The sequence below is a fragment of the Schistocerca nitens genome, chromosome 9 (assembly GCF_023898315.1).
Source record: "Schistocerca nitens isolate TAMUIC-IGC-003100 chromosome 9, iqSchNite1.1, whole genome shotgun sequence".
Classification (NCBI taxonomy): Eukaryota; Metazoa; Arthropoda; class Insecta; order Orthoptera; family Acrididae; genus Schistocerca; species Schistocerca nitens.
This window is the reverse complement of record NC_064622.1, coordinates 275,318,263-275,343,162: the sequence shown is the minus strand read 5'-3', so window position 1 is coordinate 275,343,162 and position 24,900 is coordinate 275,318,263. Positions and strand designations below refer to the sequence as shown.

Here is a 24,900-nt window from a genome sequence, read left to right as displayed (position 1 = left end):
CAAAAATGGAGGTACTGCTATTTTAATTAAAAGTGGATTGAAATTCAAAACTATTGATGGTTTTCAGTACTTCAATACAGAAAGAGACTTTGAAGTAACAGTTGTAGAAATCAGTGTGCAAATACAGTTGGCATGTGCATTTATCACTCTTCAAATGTGAATTTTGAGGCATTTATCAATAAGTTGAAACATTAATAAACAGGATACATGTAGGCAAGAAATCAATAGTACTGTGTGGGGATTTCAACACTGACTTTCTTGCAACAAGCAGGAGGAAAGAACTGTTGCTCAACCTAATAGATACTTTCAATTTAAAACAAACAATTACAATCCCAACAATAATTACAAAAACTTCTGCCACTACTGTGGACCAAATATTTGTTAACACACCCTGTACTGCAAAATGCGTGAATACAAATTTTAGTGATCATGAAGCTTAACCCTCTCAGTCTGTTTACTATCCAGAAAAATCCATAAAAGGACTTTGACTGGAAGAAGTTTTAACACACAAAGCATAGAAACTTTAAACCACTTTTCATCAAGAGATAGGTAGAAAGAAGTTTCTCAGTTGCATGACACAAACAACAAGTCTGAAAAGTTCTCTGACTTCTTCAGCTATTATTTTGAAACAGTATTTCCTCTCAAAACTCAGGTGGTAAGGAACACATATCTAAAAGGAAAGTCATGGATAACAAGAGGCATAAATGTTTCAGGTAACACAAAAAGAAAATTGCTCAGTTACAGAAAAAATCACAACATATCTCCTCTCCTTGACAGCTATATCACAAAATATATTCAGGTGCATAGAAAAGTCATACATCAGACAAAAATAATGGCCAATGATATGTTTATATCAGAGTCAGAAAATAAAAGCAAAGCAATCTGGAAAGTAATAAATCAGAAAATATCACACTGAACTGTGACAACAAGGCCGTTACTGACCTGCAGCAGAAGGCAAATCTCTTCAGGCAGTGCTATGTAGACAATACAAAAAAATCTAATAATTAATTATAAGAAATATAGCCCAATTAACCAACAGAATAAAGTAAATTCTTGTCTCCACTTAATCTATCTCTATGACACATCTCCAAATGAAATCATTTACATTGCAAAAACCTTCAGAAAAACATCCTCAGGAATTGATAGTATTCTATACTTCATCATAAAGAAATGTATTATAAATCTTGGAACACTCCTTTCAGAGATAATCAATTCATCTTTCTCAATTGGAACCTTTCCTGACGGTCTTAAAATTGCCAAAGTGATCCGTATTCATAAAAAAGGTGACAGAGCAAATTTGGAAAACTATAGACCAGTCTCATTATTATCACTTTTTGCCAAACTCATTGAAATAATCAAGTAAAACAGTTGTTGTTGTTGTGGTCTTCAGTCCTGAGACTGGTTTGATGCAGCTCTCCATGCTACTCTATCCTGTGCAAGCTTCTTCATCTCCCAGTACCTACTGCAACCTACATCCTTCTGAATCTGCTTAGTATATTGATCTCTTGGTCTCCCTCTACGATTTTTACCCTCCACGCTGCCCTCCAATGCTAAATTTGTGATCCCTTGATGCCTCAAAACATGTCCTACCAACCGATCCCTTCTTCTAGTCAAGTTGTGCCACAAACTTCTCTTCTCCCCAATCCTATTCAATACCTCCTCATTAGTTACGTGATCTACCCACCTTTAATGTAATTTCTGAATAAGAACAAAATCCTCACTGATGTCCAACATGATTTTCGGAAAAATAAATCTACGACCAGTGCTATACACAGTTTCTCATAAAATGCGCTAGAAGCACTGGATAATAAACAAAATGTTGCTCATATTTTCTTAGATCTAAGCAAAGCTTTTCAAATTTTGGACCAGAGAATCCTGTTGGAAAACCCCCAAAAGTTTTGTACTAGAGGCATTGCATTAAAATGGTTCTCCTCATACTTGCCAAATCGGAAACAAAAAGTAGTAATAACTTATGAACTAAATGATAGCACTAGAACATACGTATGAGATGCAGGAATAATCAAAACTGGAGTCCCTCAAGGATCCATTCCTGACCCTATTCATTTCGTTCTATATATAAATGACCTAGATGCAAGCATAGAATAGCAACTAAATATTTTGTTTGCGGACAACACAAGCACCCTTCTTACAGGGGAGAAACAATCACAGCTACAAGAAAACATAAATAAAGCTACAGACTAGCTAAATGACTGGTTTGGAGGAAATAAACTAAGAATAAACACTTTCAGAAACAAATGTGCTTATTTTCTGTTTGAAAAGGCAAGCCTGCAACACTTTTTTGACAATAAATGCCACTGGAATTACACCCTCACTGGAAACAAAAATAGTAGGCATATGGCTTCAAAAAGATTTTAAATGGCAGACACATATAACAAAAATGAATACGACACTGAAAAAAGTATTGTACAGCCTAAGCTTACTTGCACACAATGCAAGCTTCCACTATTTTAGAACTGCATACTTTACCTGGTTCCACAGTATTCAACAGTATGGAATTATATTCTAGGATAGCACAGCTGCTAGCTCAGTAATCGTCCTGATCCAAAAAAGAGCTATAAGAACAATGCTCCATGCAAAACTGGCAGCCTCATGTAGGGCCCTCTTTCAGAAGTCTTCCACCCTCCCTCTCCCCAGTCTTTTTATTCTAGAAAATTATAAATAGGTGAGGAAAAATATCAAAGAGATAAATAAAAACTGTAATGTACATGAACATAATACCAGGCAAAGAGACAAACTCAATGCTCAGTCAGTAAGGTCAACAGCCTTTTAAACCTCCAGTACAACTAGTGCAATAAAAATGTACAATAGTCTGCTACATAAACTAAGGGCATTCTTATTAGATCATTGCTTCTATTCAGTGGCAGAATTCTTAAACCGTATGAAGTACAACAGACATGAAGCAAGAATATTCAAAAACTACTGCTGCTGCTAAAGCAAGATCAAATTTAATGAATTTATTATACCATTAAAATAAATTTTTGAGTGATATGTGGAGGAGGAGGAGGAGATTAGTGTTTAACGTCCCGTCGACAACGAGGTCATTAGAGACGGAGTGCAAGCTTGGGTGAGGGAAGGATGGGGAAGGAAATCGGCCGTGCCCTTTCAAAGGAACCATCCCGGCATTTTCCTGAAGCGATTTAGGGAAATCACGGAAAACCTAAATCAGGATGACCGGAGACGGGATTGAACCGTCGTCCTCCCGAATGCGAGTCCAGTGTGCTAACCACTGCGCCACCTCGCTCGGTGAGTGATATGTAACCTCCGCGCGTGTGTGTGTGTGTGTGTGTGTGTGTGTGTAAAATAAATAAACTAAAAAAAAAAGGGGGGGGGGGGAATAGAAACACCAGTAGAAGTTGATTTTCGGTAGGTTAATTTAGAGTATAGGGGCAACACTGGCTCTGCAACATAACTTAGAAGACAAGAGTTAACAGAAGAAACCTACATTTACAAAAACTATATATTTATAAAAATCATTTGACAATACTGATAGGAATATACTCCTTTGATTTCTGGAATTATCAGAGGCACATTGTACAAAATCCAGAATGTAGTTATAAGAGTCAAAAGGGATGAAAGGGAGGCAGTAATTGAGAAAGAAGTGAGAAAGGGTTACAGCCTGGCACCATTGTTATTTGATCTGTACAGTTAATGGAAATTAACAAAGTTTCCCACACCTACCAGTCCTTTAGAGTTACAAAAACTGAAATGCTTTCATCCTTTATTCACCAATTGTCACAGATTGATTGGGATTCAGTATATAGGATAACTAATGCAAATGTCAAATTTAATATTTTCTTAAATGAATTTATGTATATATTTGAAAAGACAAATGACTTTTCCAAAAAGAATTGTGAGGAAAAACATTAAGGTTTCTTCCAGGAAACCATGGATTATCAAAGGAATTACAATTTCTTGCGGGACTAAGAGAGAATTAGGTGCTTCATTAAAAGCATTCAACCCTCCCCCCTCCCCCTTGAAAGATACTATCATAAATTGTACTGTAAAGTTTTAAAAAGAGTGATAAATAAATCCTGAAGCTTACATATTAAATCTGAAATTGATAACTCCAGGAACAAAATAAAATCAACTTGGAATAACATAAATAGTGTGGCAAGAACAATAAGAATGAAAATACCATAGATATAATCATGTAACAAATTTAACAGTCACTTCTTAACTGTAGTAGGAAAATGAGGGCTAGTTAAATACAGCCATTAATTTTTTATGGCAAGGTGACCACAACTTATGTGACCCTATTTGTATAGCTCCAGTGACTATTAGTGAAGATAAAAATATAATCAAAGCCTTAAAAAATAAATATGCCACAGGCACTGACAACAATTCATCCAAAATTATAAAGTGCTGTAGTGGTTATATATGTCAAGTCCTATGTCACATTCTCAATGAATGTTTGCAGCAAGGTGTTGACCCAGAGAGATTAAAGTTTGCTATAGTAAAACCACCAGATCAACAGAACAGGCTATTTTCTCTGTAGAAAATGAAATTTTTGAGTCAATAAATAACAGAATGTCACCTATTGGAGTTTTCTGTAACTTGTCAAAGTCTTTTGACTGTGTAGGCCACAATATACTCTTAGGGAAAGCTGATTTTTATGGTTTAAATGGCAGCACTGGGAGGTGAATAGAATCATATCCACAATAGGAAGCAGAAGCTGATACTTGATGGACTGATGGCTGTCCTGCTTCATCTGACTGGGGCACATTAAAATGTGGACTGCCACAAGGCTCCATTTTGGGACCTTTACTGTTTTTATCTTCATCAACGATCTCCCACATTGTACAAACACTGAAAGCAAATTTACTCTTTTTGCTGGTGACACTACTATTCTGCTTGAAACCCAAACAACTGACGAATTAGAAAATAGATGTAATGCTGTATTTATAGACATCTTAACACTGGTTTAAGTGAAGCAGATTAAATATAAATACTGAAAAAACTCAATATATGCAGTTTCATACATCTCGACAAGAACATGAAGTAATCCACTTGAACTGTGATAACCAAAATATATTACTTTGTGAATATGTGATGTTCCTGGGAATTCTAGTTTATAGCAAGTTAAATTTATCTGAGCAAACACCTTCGAAAAAGACTCAGTGTGACTGTTTATGCCCAGCGTATAATTACTCCTGTTGGTGATATCAAAGCTATAAAAGCTGCTTATTTTGGCTATTTTCACTCTATAATGTCATAGGGTATAATTTTTTGGTGTAATCAGCCTTTAGTCAAACAATCTTTATTGCACAAAAGAGAGCAGTTAGAATCATGATTGGTGTTCAGCCATGATATTCTTGCAGAAATCTGTTCCAGAAGCTCCAAATATTAACCACTACTTCTCAATATTTATTTCCTCTGACGGTTTTTGTGTGTGATAACCATTCTCTCTTTACATCTAATAGTGCAGGAATGACCACAATACGATGTTTAAAAATGATTTACATGTGGATCTAAATCGTCTAAGTCTTGCACAAAAAGGTGTTTGCTATTCTGCCACAAAAGTTTTCAATTCACTTCTGTCAGATATTGAAATCCACATTAATGATCCACCTGCATTTAAATCTAAATGAAGAAAATATCTTATGGATAAGTCATTTTATTCTCTTGATGCGTATATGACGATTAATCAGTGATTGTTTTTGTAAACTAGTATTGACATTTGCATTTATGTTTTGAGACTTTCAATTTCTAATGTGCTAGCCATTATTTGTCTGCCTGGTATATGATGGCCAATGTATAAATATACTTTTATTTTATTACCTTAAGATATTTTGAGTAATGTACATTATTTTATTGTACACCGTTTATTGTATCTATATAATAATGTAAATCCACTCATTCCACATCCTTGCCTTTCATCACTATATGGATCTATGGAATTTGAAATAATAAATAAATAAAATAAATCAAAAGGTGAATATCAACATAAAAAACAAGGGTAATTGACTGTAGTTGAATTAAATCAAGTTCTGCTGCAGGCATTAGATTAGGAAATGCAATATTGAAAGTAGTATACATGGTTTGTTATTTGGGTGTCAAACTAATTGAGAACTGTAGATATGGAAAACATATAGAATGTAGATGAGTAATCGCAAGAAAATCTTTCCTTAAAAAGGTAAATAGGTTAACATGTGATACAAATTTAAGTGCTAATTAGTTTTTTTTCTGGAAGTATTTGTCTGTAACTTCACATAATGATGAAGAGCAGGCAGTAAACACTACAAAAGATAAGAGAATAAAAGTTTCAGAAACACTATGCTACAAAAGAAGCTGAAGATTAGATAGGTAGTCTATATAACTGATAAAGAGATACTGAACTGAATCAGGGAGTAAATGAATTTATTTATTTAACCTGATCAGATAAGGCCTCCAGGCCCTCTCATCATCACATAGGTGTACCACACCTTTTTTACATCATAGTTGCCTATTAAATAATGATAAGTACAATATGATGAAAAGAAATAAAATGATTTGATTGTCTGTTTTGAAACTGGAGATGTTACTTAGCTCTCTAATATATATGAGGTTTTGAGTGACTGAGTTAGGAAGTGGGGTAGAAATGATTTTGCTTTGATGGGGGCAGGTGTTTCTGTCACAATGTTCAGACAAGAGCATTAAGGTCAAAGAGCGATATGAGGGTCAGTGTGTGTTGATAAGACAAGAGAGGAGACAGAGTGCATGGAAATCTCTACATACAATCAGGATACCTATGCATATGATGGTGAAATATGATGTAAGAGATTAATAACACAGATATGTTGAACACGGCATTCATAACGAATTCCAGGTGCCGCGAGCTATCCTGAAAAAGACCTTATAGGATAACATCACTGTAATCAATAATTGGAAGTGTAAGTGTTACAAACTTCCTTTTTCAGGTCAAAAGGAAAGAGCTTTATATATTTTTGTAGGGCATGGAGAGATGCTGATGCCTTCTTGCACATTATAGTTGCATGCTCAGTCCAGTTTTGACTTTCATAGTCTTTTTTCTGAAGGAGAGAAATTGATATTTGTTCCCTTTAGGATTAAAGGTTGTAGAAACCCTGATGCTTTCAGCTAATGAGCCAAGAATGACCAGGCAGTACTGCTTGGATTTTGTATAGGTTGAGCTTTAACACTATATTCTGTGCCCAATGCTCAACTTGATTATAAGAAGGAGCCAGATGACAGGATACACACTGAGGATTCTGGCAACCATCAATGTGATAAAGGAGGGAAGTATTGGGTAAAAATTGTAGACAGAGAACAGGGTTTCAGTACAGCAAGCAGACAGAAGTGAATGTAGGGTGAACAGACTTGCACAGGATAGCAACAATATAGGTCATGCACTACAACCTCCTCCAGTCCTGTCATGAGCATTTCCTACCCTACCAAAAGTCTTCCAACTTACCTGCAACCACTATGTGGCATTTTGTGTGGGTATGACCATTAATAAGCTGTCTGTATTCCAACTGGCCAAATTGTGGCTGAGAGACAATTGATGCACCCAATTATCGAGCATAGCAGGCAACACAGTATGCTCTGATTCAATGTCTGCTTCACAGCCCAAGCCGTCTGGTTTCTTCCCACCAACATTTCTGAACTGCACATATGGGAACTCTCCCTGTAACATATCCTTTATTCCTACAACATATTCTCTCCATCCCTCCCCCCATACCCCCTGGCCTCAACCTTTGCTTGTCCCTCTGTCTGCATCAATCTCACTTCAGTATCAAACATGCACCCGAGTAATTTTTTTCCACTTGGCTATTTCTCTCCACCACTGTTAACATCAAGTATAGATTTAAGTGTCAGAAAGTCTTTTCTCAAAGTATTTGTACAGAGTGTAGCAATGTATGGATGTCAAATGTGGACGATAAATAGTTTGGACAAGAAGAGAATAGAAGCTTTCGAAATGTGGTGCTATAGAAGAATGTTGAAGATTGGATGGGTAGATCATGTAACTAATGAAGAGGTACTGAATGGAATTGGGGATAAGATAAATTTGTGGCACAATTTATCTAGAACGGGATCGGTTGGTAGGACATGTTATGAGGCATCAAGGGATCACCAATTTAGTATTGGAGGGCAGTGTGGAGGGTAAAAATCATAGAGGGAGACCAAGAGATGAATACACTAAGCAGATTCAGAAGGATGTAGGGTGCAGTAGTTACTTGGAAATGAAGAAGCTTGCACAGGATAGAGTAGCATGGAGAGCTGCATTAAATCAGTCTCTGTACTGAAGACCACAACAACAACAACACCACTGCCTCCTCCCCTCCCTCCCCCAGTGATGCTGCATTCCCTATTATCCCTGTCCCCCACCCCACAGCTTGTCTCTTTTTTTGCCTCCACTGCCCACCCCAACCAAGATTGCTATTCGCCTAAGCTCCCATTGACAAGAGTGGCCACATGTGTGTGTGTGTGTGTGTGTATTTTTGTTTTGACAAAAGTTCACTGCTCAGTGCGTCTTCTATGTAGTGAGAGTAGTAATCTATCACACTGGAAAACATATTTAGAAATAGATCAGTGTTTTATGCTTCAATAATGTCATCACATCTCTCATACAGAATGGTTTCTTCTCTTAAAATTGATTGCACATGTGTCATTTTTCAAGTATTAAAGATTAAGGGCAAATCAGATATTCTGAACAGTTTTTATTTGACTGTGAACAAGATTTGTACTTGTGTTTTACAATTGAGACCACCATGTGACACCATCTACATATGACAGCATTATGCCACTGGTGTCACTTTTAGACATGAAAATTTAAATAGTGCAGTGAAATATACTCCTAACTTTACATAAAACATACAGGTACATAAATTACAATGACTGAAATAAATCAAGACCTGAAAAATGCTACTGTGTTCAACTGCCTTGTAAACAATTTACACCATTGTTGAGTCATCCAATAAGTGCATATAAAAGTGTAATTTATGATACAGCACAAAGTGTTAATAAAAATTTGACTTAAGAAATCTTTGGCACAAAGCACAGTTAGTAATCTCATCACATTACACATACAGCCAGTTAAGCATGCAACCAAGTAATGACAAATGATTTTCAGAAGGAAACTTTATTACAAATTACAGTGTGTATTTAGCTTCAGAGTTGACAGTGGCAGCATGAGGCACTCCGCTTACAGTATGAGGTTTTGCTTTGAAGTAAATGGACAACAGAACTTTAAACATACTTAGTATATATACAGGATCTTAATAAAATTCAATTTTCTGAGATGTGGTAGTATGAACAAAAACAAGACAAAAATATCCAGTAAACATGTGCTCTAAAATGCATACCTCAAGAGCTATGAGTACTTCTTCATCTTTGTTGCTGTGAAACACATCTTCTACTGCAAAACATTTGTTATTAGAAACGACCTTCCATTATGCTGGCAAGTCCAAAGATAAAATTATAATGTAAAAGTTTTTCGCAGACTTATCAAAACACAAATTTATTTCATGTAAGTGCTGCAGTTACCCAAAAATGTGTACACTGTTGACAGTAACTGCATTAACAAATGTTTTCTGCATCCATGAAAAACAGCAGAGGTATGTGTCCTCATTTTTTTCCCCATACTACCACTTCTCAAAATATGGAATACCTTTTTTTAACTTCTTTTGTACTCATGTCATAATGCAATTTTCATTTAAACAAATAATTTTAACAACATATTCGCTTTTCTTTTTTGTATGATAGCACTTCTCTATTTTCTTGCTTCACTCCATATATATCTATTTCACTCGAGTTATCTTGAAACACTTTAATCTCATTGTAACATAATGGATAATGTTTGTGTTTTTATGTAATGAAATTTGAATGGAACAAAAAAGATATGCTTAATGGAAATGTACTTATCACAATTAAAATTTGCATTGCTACATCTGAGTGAAGGTTGGTGATGTAATATGTTGTGATACAGAGCAGCATGTTATGAAATCCTTGGCAGTTTTGCAGTAAGAAAAAGTAAGGAACTAATATTTTACTTTTAAAGTATCATGACATTGTTTTCAAATATTTCAATCATTCACAAGTACTGTGTATCTTCCGAAATCTTCCTGCTGTTGTTAACATAGCAGTCGTTTTGAGCAATTAGACATACTTTGGTTAATTGCTGTTGGTTATTTTTAAACTATGCATCTTATTCCACTCCCAACTGCATACGGATTTGGACTTGAACTTCGTTCAGTATTTCTTTGTTTCACAACAAGAATCTGGTCATAGTCCAATGTTCATTGTTTATAAAGTACATCACAGTTGCTGACACCACTGGTACACACTTTTAAACACATTATCAGCTAATCGTACATACTGTGCTTAACTGCCTTTCTGTGTTCTAGTCATATGTCACCTATGGTATGTACTAGCACAAAGTTACTCTTTCCAGATATTTGGTTTCAATAAATAGACTGAATAAATACTGATTATGTTAGCTGCACAAAGGATTGTACTTTTAGTACAATAATACCTGATCACAAATTATCTGGTTTCCTTTTTCCAAGAACATTTGCAGCTGCAGCAAACAAAAAAGAATTCTTTTGAGGAACATAATTTTTCCTGATTAGTTTCAGACAAATGCATTCATGGCTCAGTCTGATGATACAGAAGGACTGCAACAGTCTTCAAACTGCTACACACCTGTTGTTATATTTGTTCCTCTTGCCCAATCAGGGAACGTATCCAAGCCATAGACAGCTGAACCAAATGTTGGAAATAGTATTGATACTAGTATGATGCAGATAACATTCATACCCAGACCAGCCTTCATCTGAAAAAGCATACAAATATTAAGAGACTTCCTGACAAGTTTAGACTTATATATAATTATCAGAAAATTTCTTTTTGCAAATATAATAAAAACAATGCATCCAAAATGTTAACTCTTAATTTGAGTAAATACAGTTGCATTTAGGGAGTTCTCCTTACATTTGTCAAATAATTCATTCTGCTCACATAGATATAGAACTGATAAATATGGACATATGTGCTAGTGCTTGATCGGAAAAAGAAAGAAAATTCACGTACTCCACTGATGCTTGACATTTTTCTTGCATCTGTGAATGTTAATTCATTGTCAGATTGAATAATTTAATCTTGGAGTAGCTACACTGTCTCTTAAATTCACAGCTGATGAACTAGATTCTGTGAAAAAATTAACTTTGTCCTGTTGGATAACGTATCATTAAAAATCAAATACAAGAACCCCTCCTCCTCCCTTTCCCAGTGAGCTCTTCGAGTAATTGCTAAATTTCCTTACATGTGATCAAAATCCAAAATAGACCCTAATAGACCAAACATTTGAGAAAATGTCCCCTCTATGTTCACAAAAACTTGGAGATGGTAGCAGAAACTCTTAAATCAAGGAAACAAGTTTTTTGTAATACCATTCTCTGACAACAGTCATGGTGCACCAAAGACCGAACCTTATTAACAACAAAACTAGACAGTATTAACTGAGACACAATACCCTTCACCTTACTACAGATATGTTGTTGTGTAGGGAATTATTTACATCCATGTCAGAGACTACCAGAAGAAATACGAGGAAGGCTAGGTGACTGGGGCAAATAGACTGAAAAAGTGACGACCTTGAAATGAAGCTTTTTTAATTCAACCCATTTAACAAGCTACAAACAAACCCTCATCCCCCCCCATGAATCATGGACCTTGCCGTTGGTGGGGAGGCTTGCGTGCCTCAGCGATACAGATGGCCGTACCGTAGGTGCAACCACAATGGAGGGGTATCTGTTGAGAGGCAAGACAAATGTGTGGTTCCTGAAGAGGGGCAGCAGCCTTTTCAGTAGTTGCAGGGGCAACAGTCTGGATGATTGACTAATCTGGCCTTGTAACACTAACCAAAACAGCCTTTCTGTGCTGGTACTGCGAACGGCTGAAAGCAAGGGGAAACTACAGCTGTAATTTTTCCCGAGGACATGCAGCTTGACTGTATGATTAAATGATGATGGCGTCCTCTTGGGTAAAATATTCCGGAGGTAAAATAGTCCCCCATTCGGATCTCTGGGAGGGGGCTGCTCAAGAGGACGTCGTTATCAGGAGAAAGAAAACTGGCGTTCTACGGATCGGAGCGTGGAATGTCAGATCCCTTAATCGGGCAGGTAGGTTAGAAAATTTAAAAAGGGAAATGGATAGGTTAAAGTTAGATATAGTGGGAATTAGTGAAGTTCGGTGGCAGGAGGAACAAGACTTTTGGTCAGGTGGTTACAGGGTTATAAATACAAAATCAAATAGAGGTAATGCCGGAGTGGGTTTAATAATGAATAAAAAAATAGGAGTGCGGGTTAGCTACTACAAACAGCGTAGTGAACGCATTATTGTGGCCAAGATAGACACAAAGCCCATGCCTACTACACTAGTACAAGTTTATATGCCAACTAGCTCTGCAGATGATGAAGAAATTGATGAAATGTATGACGAGATAAAAGAAATTATTCAGGTAGTGAAGGCATAACTTAATCATAGCTAACACTTGGTTCAAGAATCATAAAAGAAGGTTGTATACCTGGAAGAATCCTGGAGATACTAAAAGGTATCAGATAGATTATGTAATGGTAAGACAGAGATTTAGGAACCAGGTTTTAAATTGTAAGACATTTCCAGGGGCAGATATGGATTCTGACCACAATCTCTTGGTTATGAACTGCAGATTGAAACTGAAGAAACTGCAAAAAGGTGGGAATTTAAGGAGATGGGACCTGGATAAACTGAAAGAACGAGAGGTTGTAGAGAGTTTCAGGGAGCGCATAAGGGAACAATTGACAGGAATGAGGGAAAGAAATACAGTAGAAGAAGAATGGATAGCTCTGAGGGATGAAGTAGTGAAGGCAGCAGACGATCAAGTAGGTAAAAAGATGAGGGCTAATAGAAGTCCTTGGGTAACAGAAGAAATATTGAATTTAATTGATGAAAGGAGAAAATATAAAAATGCAGTAAATGAAGCAGGCAAAAAGGAATACAAACGTCTCAAAAATGAGATCGACAGGAAGTGCAAAATGGCTAAGCAGGGATGGCTAGAGGACAAATGTAAGGATGTAGAGGCTTGTCTCACTAGGGGTAAAATAGATACTGCCTACAGGAAAATTAAAGAGACCTTTGGAGAGAAGAGAACCACTTGTATGAATATCAAGAGCTCAGATGGCAACCCAGTTCTAAGCAAAGAAGGGAAGGCAGAAAGGTGGAAGGAGTAAATAGAGGGTTTATACAAGGGCGATGTACTTGAGGACAATATTATGGAAATGGAAGAGGATGTCGATAAAGATGAAATGAGAGATACGATGCTGCGTGAAGAGTTTGACAGAGCACTGAAAGACCTGAGTCGAAACAAGTCCCTGGGAGTAGACAACATTCCATTAGAACTACTGACGGCCTTGGGAGAGCCAGTCATGACAAAACTCTACCATCTGGTGAGCAAGATGTATGAGACAGGTGAAATACCATCAGACTTCAAGAAGAATATAATAATTCCAATCCCAAAGAAAGCAGGTGTTGACAGATGTGAAAATTACCGAACTATGAGTTTAATAAGTCACAGCTGCAAAATACTAACGCGAATTCTTTACAGACAAATGGAAAAACTGGTAGAAGCGGACCTCAGGGAAGATCAGTTTGGATTCTGTAGAAATGTTGGAACACGTGAGGCAATACTAACCTTATGACTTATCTTAGAAGAAAGATTAAGAAAAGGCAAACCTACGTTTCTAGCATTTGTAGACTTAGAGAAAGCTTTTGACAATGTTGACTGGAATACTCTCTTTCACATTCTAAAGGTGGCAGGGGTAAAATACAGGGAGCGAAAGGCTATTTACAATTTGTACAGAAACCAGATGGCAGTTATAAGAGTCGAGGGGCATGAAAGGGAAGCAGTGGTTGGGAAAGGAGTGAGACAGGGTTGTAGCCTCTCCCTGATGTTATTCAATGTGTATATTGAGCAAGCAGTAAAGGAAACAAAAGAAAAATTCGGAGTAGGTATTAAAATTCATGGAGAAGAAGTAAAAACTTTGAGGTTCGCCGATGACATTGTAATTCTGTCAGAGACAGCAAAGGACTTGGAAGAGCAGTTGAACGGAATGGACAGTGTCTTGAAAGGAGGATATAAGATGAACATCAACAAAAGCAAAACGAGGATAATGGAATGTAGTCAAATTAAATCGGGTGATGCTGAGGGGATTAGATTAGGAAATGAGACACTTAAAGTAGTAAAGGAGTTTTGCTATTTAGGGAGAAAAATAACTGATGATGGTCGAAGTAGAGAGGATATAAAATGTAGACTGGCAATGGCAAGGAAATCGTTTCTGAAGAAGAGAAATTTGTTAACATCGAGTATAGATTTAAGTGTCAGGAAGTCGTTTCTGAAAGTATTTGTATGGAGTGTAGCCATGTATGGAAGTGAAACATGGACGATAACTAGTTTGGACAAGAAGAGAATAGAAGCTTTCGAAATGTGGTGCTACAGAAGAATGCTGAAGATAAGGTGGGTAGATCACGTAACTAATGAGGAGGTATTGAATAGGATTGGGGAGAAGAGAAGTTTGTGGCACAACTTGACTAGAAGAAGGGATCGGTTGGTAGGACATGTTTTGAGGCATCAAGGGATCACAAATTTAGCATTGGAGGGCAGCGTGGAGGGTAAAAATCGTAGAGGGAGACAAGAGATGAATACACTAAGCAGATTCAGAAGGATGTAGGTTGCAGTAGGTACTGGGAGATGAAGAAGCTTGCACAGGATAGAGTAGCATGGAGAGCTGCATCAAACCAGTCTCAGGACTGAAGACCACAACAACAAACAAACAAACCCTCATTATCTTACTATCAGAAATACAGAATCATGACTGTACCATAAGTGTGCATGAATTTATCAACTTTCTCATTTGGTAAAAACATTTAGTATTCTTATTATTACAGATACACTGTATCGAACCAGGAGCATTGTGATGTAATTGTTTTCACTTAAAGGTGATTAATTCAGGGATCAACTGTTCATGATTCTGAGAGAGTGGGTTGGATTTGTGACACTTCAATACTGTCCGTGGTGAAGAGTTTATTATTTGTTGCCAAGAGCTAACTGGCACTGGTGTCCAATACAGCACAATGAGTGTACAAGACACCTTGTCGCATCCAAGAATTGTGTCTGAACATATATATCATACAACAAATGAAGTGAGACCTGAATTAGTGCCTAAAGCAAAGGAAGCCATCAACCCAAATGAGTGTGCTATGATGTGCAATATTTTTATTGATTATTATCACAAGATATTCTGTCTTGCAGCAAGATCCAATATTATTGTAGATGCTGCTCACAGGAAAGTTTCCAGACATTACAAAATTAAGTGAATATATCCTTACATTACAAAATTCTGGAGATAGCTATAACTGTTGTGGAATTAAGCAGCCACATATGTAATGGACCAGGGACTCAACTTAAAGAAAGCTCTTCAATATAAGACAGATTTGCTATGTACAATGCTCTGCATAAACACAGCTTTAAAGTACACATTGGATAAAGGTTCTTTATGAAGAGTTGGCTGATACTTAGAAGTCCACCCAGACAGTGTGTAGAGCAGTAGGATATATGAAATGATACAGTTTTATGGCAAGATCAGCAAAATAAGAACATTATATCAAGATACTGAAAACTGATTACATAGTATCTATGTGAGTTTAAATTTATTTTATATTCTGTGGGAGGGGTAAAGGGAGAGAGGTTTAGAACCTGTTTTGGAGAAAACACGTAATAAATGATATCTTTGCATCAGCATACTGTAATGGACAACATAACTGAATTCGTGATATACACTGTAAAATACACACTCACTCTCTCTCTCTCTCTCTCTCTCTCTCTCTCTCTCTCTCTCTCACACACACACACACACACATACACACTACAAAGGAATTATCCAAATGGAACATAAATCAGTATATGTGATGCACATGTACAGACAGTCAAATGCTTACAATTTCAGAAAAACTGGATGATCTACTCAAGGGAAAGGGCTTCACAAATTGAGCACGTCCATAATGTATTGATCCACCTCTAGCCCTTATACAGGCAGTTACACAGTTTGGCACAGATTGATAGAGTTGTTGGGTGTCCTTCTTAGGGATATTATCAAATTCTCTCCAACTGGCATGTTGATGATGATGATGAGGTCCCATGCTCCGAGGAGCATAGGGAACGATGTGGGAAACCCGCACCGCCGACTAGGCAAGGTCGTAGCGGAGGTTGTTTGCCATTGCCTTCCTCCGACCATAATGGGATGAATGATTATGATGAAGACAACACAACAACACCCATCATCTCAAGGCAGGGAAAATCCCTGACCCCACTGGGAATCGAACCCGGGACCCCGTGCGCGGGAAGCGAGAACACTACCGCAAGACCACTGGCATGTTAGATTATCAAAATCCTGATATGGTTGGAGGGCCTTGCTCATAATGCTCCAAATGTGTTCCCACTGGGGATACATCCTGTGACCTTGCTGGCTAAGGTAGGATTTGCTGTAAGGGTCTGCAGATGACAGCCAAAGAAGTCCTGCTATGAAAAGAAATGGCACCCTTGTTGTCGCGCCATATAGTGGCTGACAATCAGGTTGGTACTCCACCACCATCCGAAACATCTTCAGACACGTCTTTGACAGTCATCGGGACTCATCACTGACAAAAATTCCACTTCATTCACTGAGATTCCAGGCTGAAGATGAGTCTGGAGATGCACTGGACAACAGTGGGATACCAACCTGACTGTCATCTGTCGTATGTCCATTAACAGCTAATGGATTGGGCTGTTCATGGAGGGGGTAATGCTGTTCCATGATGAATGTGCATCCACATGAGTGTAAAGTCACATAGAGTGTAACAGCCAAGTTCAAGTGGGAACAGCTTGAGCACCCACCCTACAGCCTGGACATGTCACCCTGTGAGTTCCTCCGGCTTGTGAGAAATTGGGATAGTTAGACTCAGGCCTCTGGTGGTTACTTCTGAATAAAGACTTCATTTATACCCACTATGTTATTCTGTACCCTTTCTTTTGAATGCTCCTCATAATATCATTGGTATACTTTCTTCCCTCTTAAAATTCCCGATACTGTTTTAACATATTCTGAGTATTCATGGCATTTCTGTTATAAACAAAAAATAAGCTGGAGGTGAAAATCAGCAATTATTTCACCTTCAATGTGCAGGATATGAATCAGAAAATTAGCTTCACACATGCTAGGTTTTGGTATTAGTGTGGCCTTTCTTAATTCACTTTCTGAACACAACATAACTGCAAATGAGCTCTGAATTGTGGTGCATGATCCTGACAATAAAGGAAACAAATGCGCTACAAGCTGTGGAAAATATCTTTATTTCATGGGCAGTTCTCAGATATTATTAGGAAACTATGTCTAAACTAAAGAGAACATATCGGCTCTTGAAAAGATGTGGACCTCAACAGAAATTGTGCGAGAATAGAATTTAAATTAATGCAAGCAGTGTAAACACTGGGATAATGATGAATGGGGAGAGAAGAAATGAACATGATTTTATGAGTGCTGAAATAAAGGCAGTAGACACAAATTATATAAATAATTAGTGATACTGAAATTTTATGAGAGAATGTATATGAGATACTTGAAGCGGTGGATTTTGTAATGAATTTAAACATCTTATTATCTTTCACTTTTACAAAATATGGAAACATCAAAAATATCTTATGTGTAATTGACATGTACTCTATAAATGGCTTAAGTATTGAGAACAACAGTCCCGTACTTACCATATCAGATGACCTCATGTTTGATGCTGCCATCACAATGGCATTAGGTGGAGTGGCAACAGGCAACATGAAGGCGAATGAACAACACAGTACAGCTGGCATCATAAAATAGAGGGGATGGATCTCCATTGCCTTAGCCTGGAAAAGAAGAATGAATGTAACATACCGACTGTTTTTGGGGACATTTTATGTGAAAAAAAGAAGGAATGTGCAGGAATGACTTAATCAATCATTTGTCATCTCCATCATGGCAGAAAACCTTCAGAGATGTGGAATGAGGTTTAAGTTATTGTTGTAGTTGTTGTTGTTGTTGTGGTCTTCAGTCCAGAGACTGGTTTGATGCAACTCTCCATGCTACTCTATCGTGTGCAAGCTTCTTCATCTCCAAGTAACTATTGCACACAACATAGTTTTGAATCTGATTAGTGTATTCATCTCTTGGTCTCCCTCTATGATTTTTACCCTCCATGCTACCCTCCAATACTAAACTGGTGATCCCTTGATGGCACTGAACATGTCCTACCAACCAATCCCTTCTTCTAGTCAAGTTGTGCCACAAATTCCTCTTCTCCCGAATTCTATTTAGTACCTCCTCATTAGTTACATGATCTACCCATTTAATCTTCAGCATTCTTCTATAGTATCACATTTCTAAAGCTTCTATTCTCTTCTTGTCTAAACTATTTATCATCCATGTTTCACTTCCATATGTGGCTACACTCCATACAAATACTTTCAGAAAAGATTTCCCGACACTTAAATCTATCCTAGATGTTAATAAATTTCTCTTCTTCAGAAACACTTTCCTTGCCATTGTCAGACTACATTTTATATCCTCTCTACTTCAACCATCATCAGCTATTTTGCTTCCCAAATGGTAAAACTCATTTGCTCCTTTAAGTGTCTCATTTCCTAATCTAATTCCCTCAGCATCACCTGATTTAATTAGACTACATTCCATTATCCTTGTTTTGCTTCTATTGACATTTATCTCATATCCTCCTCTCCTTTCAAGACGCTGTCCAGTCCATTCAACTGCTCTTCCAGGTCCTTTGCTGTCTCTGACATAATTACAATGTCAACGGCAAACCTCAAAGTTTTTATTTCTTCTCCATGAATTTTAATTCCTACTCCAAATTTTTCTTTTGTTTCCTTTACTGCTTGCTCAATATACACATTGAATAACTTCGGGGATAAGCTACAACCCTGCCTCACTCCCTTCCCAACCACTGCTTCCCTTTCATGTCCCTCGACTCTTATAACTGCCATCTGTTTTCTGTACAAACTATAAGTAACCTTTTGATCCCTGTATTTGACCTGCGCCACTTTCACAATTTGATAGAGAGTATTCCAGTCAACATTGTCAAAAGCTTTCTCTAAGTCTACAAATGCTAGAGACGTAGGTCTATCTTTCCTTAATCGATCTTCTAAGATAAGTCGTAAGGTCAGTATTGCCTCACGTGTTCCAATATTTCTACAGAATCCAAACTGATCTTCCCCAAGGTCAGCTTCTACCAGATTTCCATTCATCTGTAAAGAATTCGTGTCAGTATTTTGCAACCGTGACTTATTAAACTGATAGTTTGGTAATTTTCACACCTATCAACAACTGCTTTCTTTGGGACTGGAATTATTATATTCTTCTTGAAGTCTGATGGTATTTCACCTGTCTCATACATTTTGCTCATGAGATGGTAGGGTTTTGTCAGGGCTGGCTCTCAAAGGCTATCAGTAGTTCTTATGGAATGTTGTCTACTTCTGGGGCCTTTCAGTGATCTGTCAAATTATTCACACAGTATCATATCTCCCATTTCATCTTCAGCTACGTCCTCTTCCATTTCCATAATATTGCCCTCAAGTACATCGCCCTTGTATAGACCCTCTATATAATCCTTCCACCTTTCTACGTTCCCTTCTTTGGTTAGAACTGGGTTTCCATCTGAGCTCTTGATATTAATACAAGTGGTTCTCTTTTATCCAAAGGTCTCTTTAATTTTCCTGTAGGCAGTATCTATCTTACCCCTAGTTATATATGCTTCTACATCCTTACATTTGTGCTCTAGCCATCCCTGCTTAGCCACTTTGCACTTCCTGCTGATCTCATTTTTGAGACGTTTGTATTGCTTTTTGCCTGCTTCATTTACTGCATTTTTATATTTTCTCCTTTCATCAATTAAATTCAATACCTCTTCTGTCACCCTAGGATTTCTACTAGCCCTCATCTTTTTACCAATGTGATCCTGCCTTCACTACTTCATCTCTCAAAGCTACCCATTCTTCTTCTACTGTATTTCTTTCCCCATTCTTGTCAATCATTCCCTAACACTCTCTGTGAAACTCTCTACAACCTCTGGTTCTTTCAGTTTATCCAGGTCCCATCTCCTTAAATTGCCACCTTTTTGCGGTTTCTTCAGTTTTAATCTACAGTTCATAACCAATAAATTGTGGTCAGAGTCCACACCTGCCCCTGGAAGTGTCTTACAATTAAAAACCTGGTTCCTTAATCTCTGCCTTACTATTACATAATCTATCTGAAACCTTCCATTGTCTCCAGGCCTCTTCCATACGTACAACCTTCTTTCATGACTCTTAAACCAAGTATTAGCTATGATTAAGTCATTCTCTGTCCAAAATTCTACCAGATGGCTTCCTCTTTCATTCCTTACCCCCATTATGTATTCACCTACTACTTTTCCCTTTCTTCCTTTTCCTACTATCGAATTCCAGTCCCCCATGACTTTTAAATATTCGTCTCCTTCACTATCTGAATAATATCTTTTATTTCATCATACACTTCTTCGATCTCTTTGTCATCTGCAGAGCTAGTTGGCATATAAACTTGTACTATTGTGGTAGGTGTGGGCTTTGGTCTATCTTGGCTGTAATAATGCATTCACTATGCTGTTCGCAGTAACTTACCTGCACCCCTGTTTTTTTATTCATTACTAAACGTACTCCTGCATTACCCTTATTTGATTTTGTATTGATAACCCTGTATTCACTTGACCAGAAGCGTTATTCCTCCTGCCACCAAACTTCACTACCTCCTACTATATTTAACTTTAACCTACTCATTTCCATTTTAAAATTATCTAACCTACCTACCCAATTAAGGGATCTGACATTTCACACTCCAATCCGTAGAATGCCAGTTTTCTTTCTCCTGATAACGATGTCCTCATGAGTAGTCCCCACCCAGAGACCCGCATGGAAAACTGTTTTACCTCCAGAATATTTTATCCAAGAGGACACCATCATCATTTAACCATACAGTAAAGCTGCATGCCCTCGGGAAAAAAAAAATTATGGCTGTAGTTTCCCGTTGCTCTGAGCCCTTCACAGTACCAGCACAGTAAGGCTGTTTTGGTTAATGTTACAGGGCCAGATCAGTCAATCATCCAGAATGTTGTCCCTGTGTCTACAAAAATGCTGCTGCCCTCTTCAGGAACCACATGTTTGTCTGCCCTCTCAACAGATACTCCTCCGTTGTGGTTGCACCAATGGTAAGGCTAATTCCTCCACACCAATGGCAAGGTCCATGGTTCATGGAGGATGGGGTAGGTGGGGGGTGGATAAGTTATAGATCTAAAAAGAAAAAAAAAAAGGAGAGAGAGACAACTGCTCTAAAATATACAAATTTATCCACCTTAAATTTAATGAATTAAAATTAACAGGAAAGCTGCTGCTTTGAAATGAATTAATGAATAAATAAATAAATTATGCTACTGATTTTTGACTTGTATGAAACAGCTAGTTTTTCAACTCTATTACCAGTTTAACATCTATGTGACAAAATTAATATGCAGGTACTTCACCAGTGACAGGGGCTGCCACAGAGAGGTAACTCCCCGACTAGCAACAGTGGCCTGGTGTGAAATTATACTGAACTGTGTCATTACAACATGTTACCTTTATTCCATCTCAGGATAAAATTTACAAATGTTTTGCACAGAAAAACAGTTATCTAAATAAATGTTAATAGAAGCTTGTTTTATTGAATACTGCTACTTATTGTGCAGCTAATACTTATCAGAAATTACTCTAATCTAAATATCCCATGCAAAAAATAATATTAAGAACTTATGTTAAATAGGGAACACATATTTTGCAGAACATCAGGCAAGTTTGATATTGTTGTCATGTTCTGTAAAGTGAAAAATTCATTTAATGTTGTTTAGGAATTTATGTTCTGGGAAATAAGTGTAAGAGTGCCATACTCTGTCAGGAGGCCTCCAGAAGATATGCTGTTATCTTCTTAACTCAGTATTGTTTTTGCTTAATTTTGCATTAAATAGCAGCACTGTCCCAGAAGATAATGTCATACAGGGTGTAGCACAGTAAATTGCTGATTTGAGAATGAAATAAAAAAATATTGAACACTTATAAACTTACATTTTTATTTTTATCATATTGGACAATAATTGAAGTTTCTAACTACATGGTTTATTTGAACAGTATATCTGGCAGATGACTACCTTCACAATCCACACACTGCTGCAGTCTTTTTCTGAAGTAATCATGCATTCTTTCAAACATGTCTTCAGCTATTCTTGCAGTTTCAGTCTCAATACTGTTCTGTAGGTCTTTCAGGGTGTTGGGATGGTTGTAATACACCTTTGATTTCAGGTAACCCCAAGAAAAAAATCACATGGGGCTAAGTCCACTGATCGTGCAGGCCAGTTGAGATCCCCCATCTGAGAGATAAGCCTTCCAGGAAACATTTGCCTCAAAAAATTCATGGTTATGCCAGCTATGTGTGCAGTGACACTGTCTTGTTGAAACCAGGTATGCTGTAATTGCATTGCCTTGAAAGCCGGCTGGAAGAACTGTTGCAGTATGGTTAAGTAATGATATGAATTCACAATTACAGCACAATGATTTTCCTGGAAAAAGTAATGGCCAATGATGCCTATTCATGATATGGTGCATCACACAGTGAAGTCTGAGTGCAGGGGTTTCTGGTGAATTTGCCTTGGGTTTGTGTTGCCTCAGTACAGCACATTCTGTTTGTTTACACACCCACAGAGGTGAAAATGTGCCTTGTGAGGAAAGAACATGGGATAAGGTTGTAAGAATGTCTTCACAAGATGTTCTTCATGTTACATAATCCCATACTGACAATTGCTGGACCAGGCACATTTTATACAGGTGACTATTCAGTTCATTATGAAGAATCAAGGTTCTCTCTGGAACATCTTGAAATGCCAAGAACAAGTGCATGTTTCCGAGCTGAGTGTTTTGGAGATTGCAGTGTTGCCGTTCTAACTCGTTTGACATTTTGCGGTGTTGTAACGCTTCTCTCGGGTTCCATTCATACAGATGAAACATCCCCTGCTGTTCTGAATGCATTTACCAAATTTAAAATTGATTGCATCCAGGAACATGCCCATAAGGGGATACAGCAAACTGCAAATAAAAAGCATGCTGCACTGCAATGATCAAGTGGGAATTCGAGAAATCCACTTCAACACAAAATGAGCGCTCCTCATGTGTCCACTGCATTATCGCAACTGAACAATTGAATACAAACTTCCCATTGGTCACTATAAACCATGCCCACTCTCCCCTCTATTCAACCAACAGTGTCGCCACAACTTGAATTCTAAAAAAGCAATTTACTGTGCTCCCCCCTGTATAACAACAGTGAGTAAAAAATTAAAAAAATCTAAGACACTAACTAAAAAAAAATAAAAAATCAGAAGTAAGAATCCTGGGAAACAGATCAGGATGACAGAAAAGATGCTACTGGTATCTTTCTGGACCTTTCAAAAGCTTTCGACATAATTGACCATCACTTCCTCATTCACAAATTAGATCAAAAAGGTGTCAGAGGAATCCCAAACCAATGGATAAGATCTTACCTAGAAAACAGGCAGCAAGTGGTGGTTTTAAGGCATGATGACATTTCAGTACAAGGAAACATTGTCACAACAACACATGTCTCCAGTAAATCAACAATAAAGTACGGAGTGCCACAAGGTTCTGTCCTAGGACCTCTACTGTTCCTCCTTTATATTGATGATATAAATGACTTTATTAAATTGGGAAAACTAATCTTATTTGCTGATGACACCAGCATATTAATAACAGCTGCTGACAAAATCTCATTGGAAGTAGCAATAGATACTGTAATATCCCAAATTACTAGCTGATTTCAAAAAAATAAAATAATAATAAATAAAGAAAAAACTGTCTTTATGAATTTCCACACTTCTCCACATGTGCAAAACTTTGTTACAGTACCATACCTTGAAAATACATTACTGAACTTGGTTACTGACACTAAGGTTCTAGGCCTATGGATACAAGATAATTTAAAATGGGACTGTCATATAAAAGAACTTGAGAAAAAACTTTCAAAAACTTGTTATGCTCTGCGTGTGTTAAATAAAAGTGCAAGCAAGTCAACAGTTATTCAGGCGTATTATGCATACTTCCATGCACTACTTCGATATGGCCTAATCTTCTGGGGAAATTCAGCCACCAGCATAAAGATCTTTAGGATGCAGAAAAGAGCAATCAGGGCTATCTGCAACCTAAGAAAACTGGAAACATGTAGACCACATTTCATCCAGATGAAAATAATGAGCCTACCGAGCCTTTATATATATGAGTGTATCCTGTTCGCAAATGAGTATCTTTTAAACCAAACTGGACAACCTCATCAAAATAAGCATATACACTGTCACAACACAAGGAACACAAATAATATCCACATGTCACAGTGTAAAACAGCACTGTGCCAAAAAAGTGTATCACAGCTAACAGTTCAGCTATATAACAACCTACCCAGTGATTTAAAATTGCAGCAACATAAATTTTTTTAAACATAATCTTAAGTCATTTTTAGTGGAAAAATGTTTTTACTCTGTAAAAGAATTTTTAAATTACAAAAAAATAGCCTTGTAAACAATGATTATGTAATAATGGTTAAATTCAAATTGCTATATTTGTCACTTGTAATTTATGATTGTTATCTGTAATTAATTTTGTCATGCTCTCTCTCTCTCTCTCTCTCTGTGTGTGTGTGTGTGTGTGTGTGTGTGTGTGTGTTTCTGCTCCTTCCACAATTCTGACTTTTCCTATATTCAGTGTACTGTTTAAGT

General features: G+C 37.3%; 1 protein-coding gene across 1 annotated transcript in view; it reads right to left on the bottom strand.

Moving 5' to 3' along the window:
- Positions 1 to 8,660: 8,660 nt before the first annotated feature.
- LOC126203305 (protein I'm not dead yet-like) overlaps positions 8,661 to 24,900 on the bottom strand; it is a 241,984-nt gene continuing 225,744 nt past the window's right edge. The window contains exons 12-13 of the mRNA XM_049937566.1: positions 17,795 to 17,932; positions 8,661 to 10,789 (exon numbers count right to left, since the gene is read on the bottom strand). Of these exons, the coding sequence (XP_049793523.1) occupies positions 10,652 to 10,789; positions 17,795 to 17,932 (276 nt within the window). The 3' untranslated portion in view covers positions 8,661 to 10,651. The remainder of the gene's footprint in view (positions 10,790 to 17,794; positions 17,933 to 24,900) is intronic.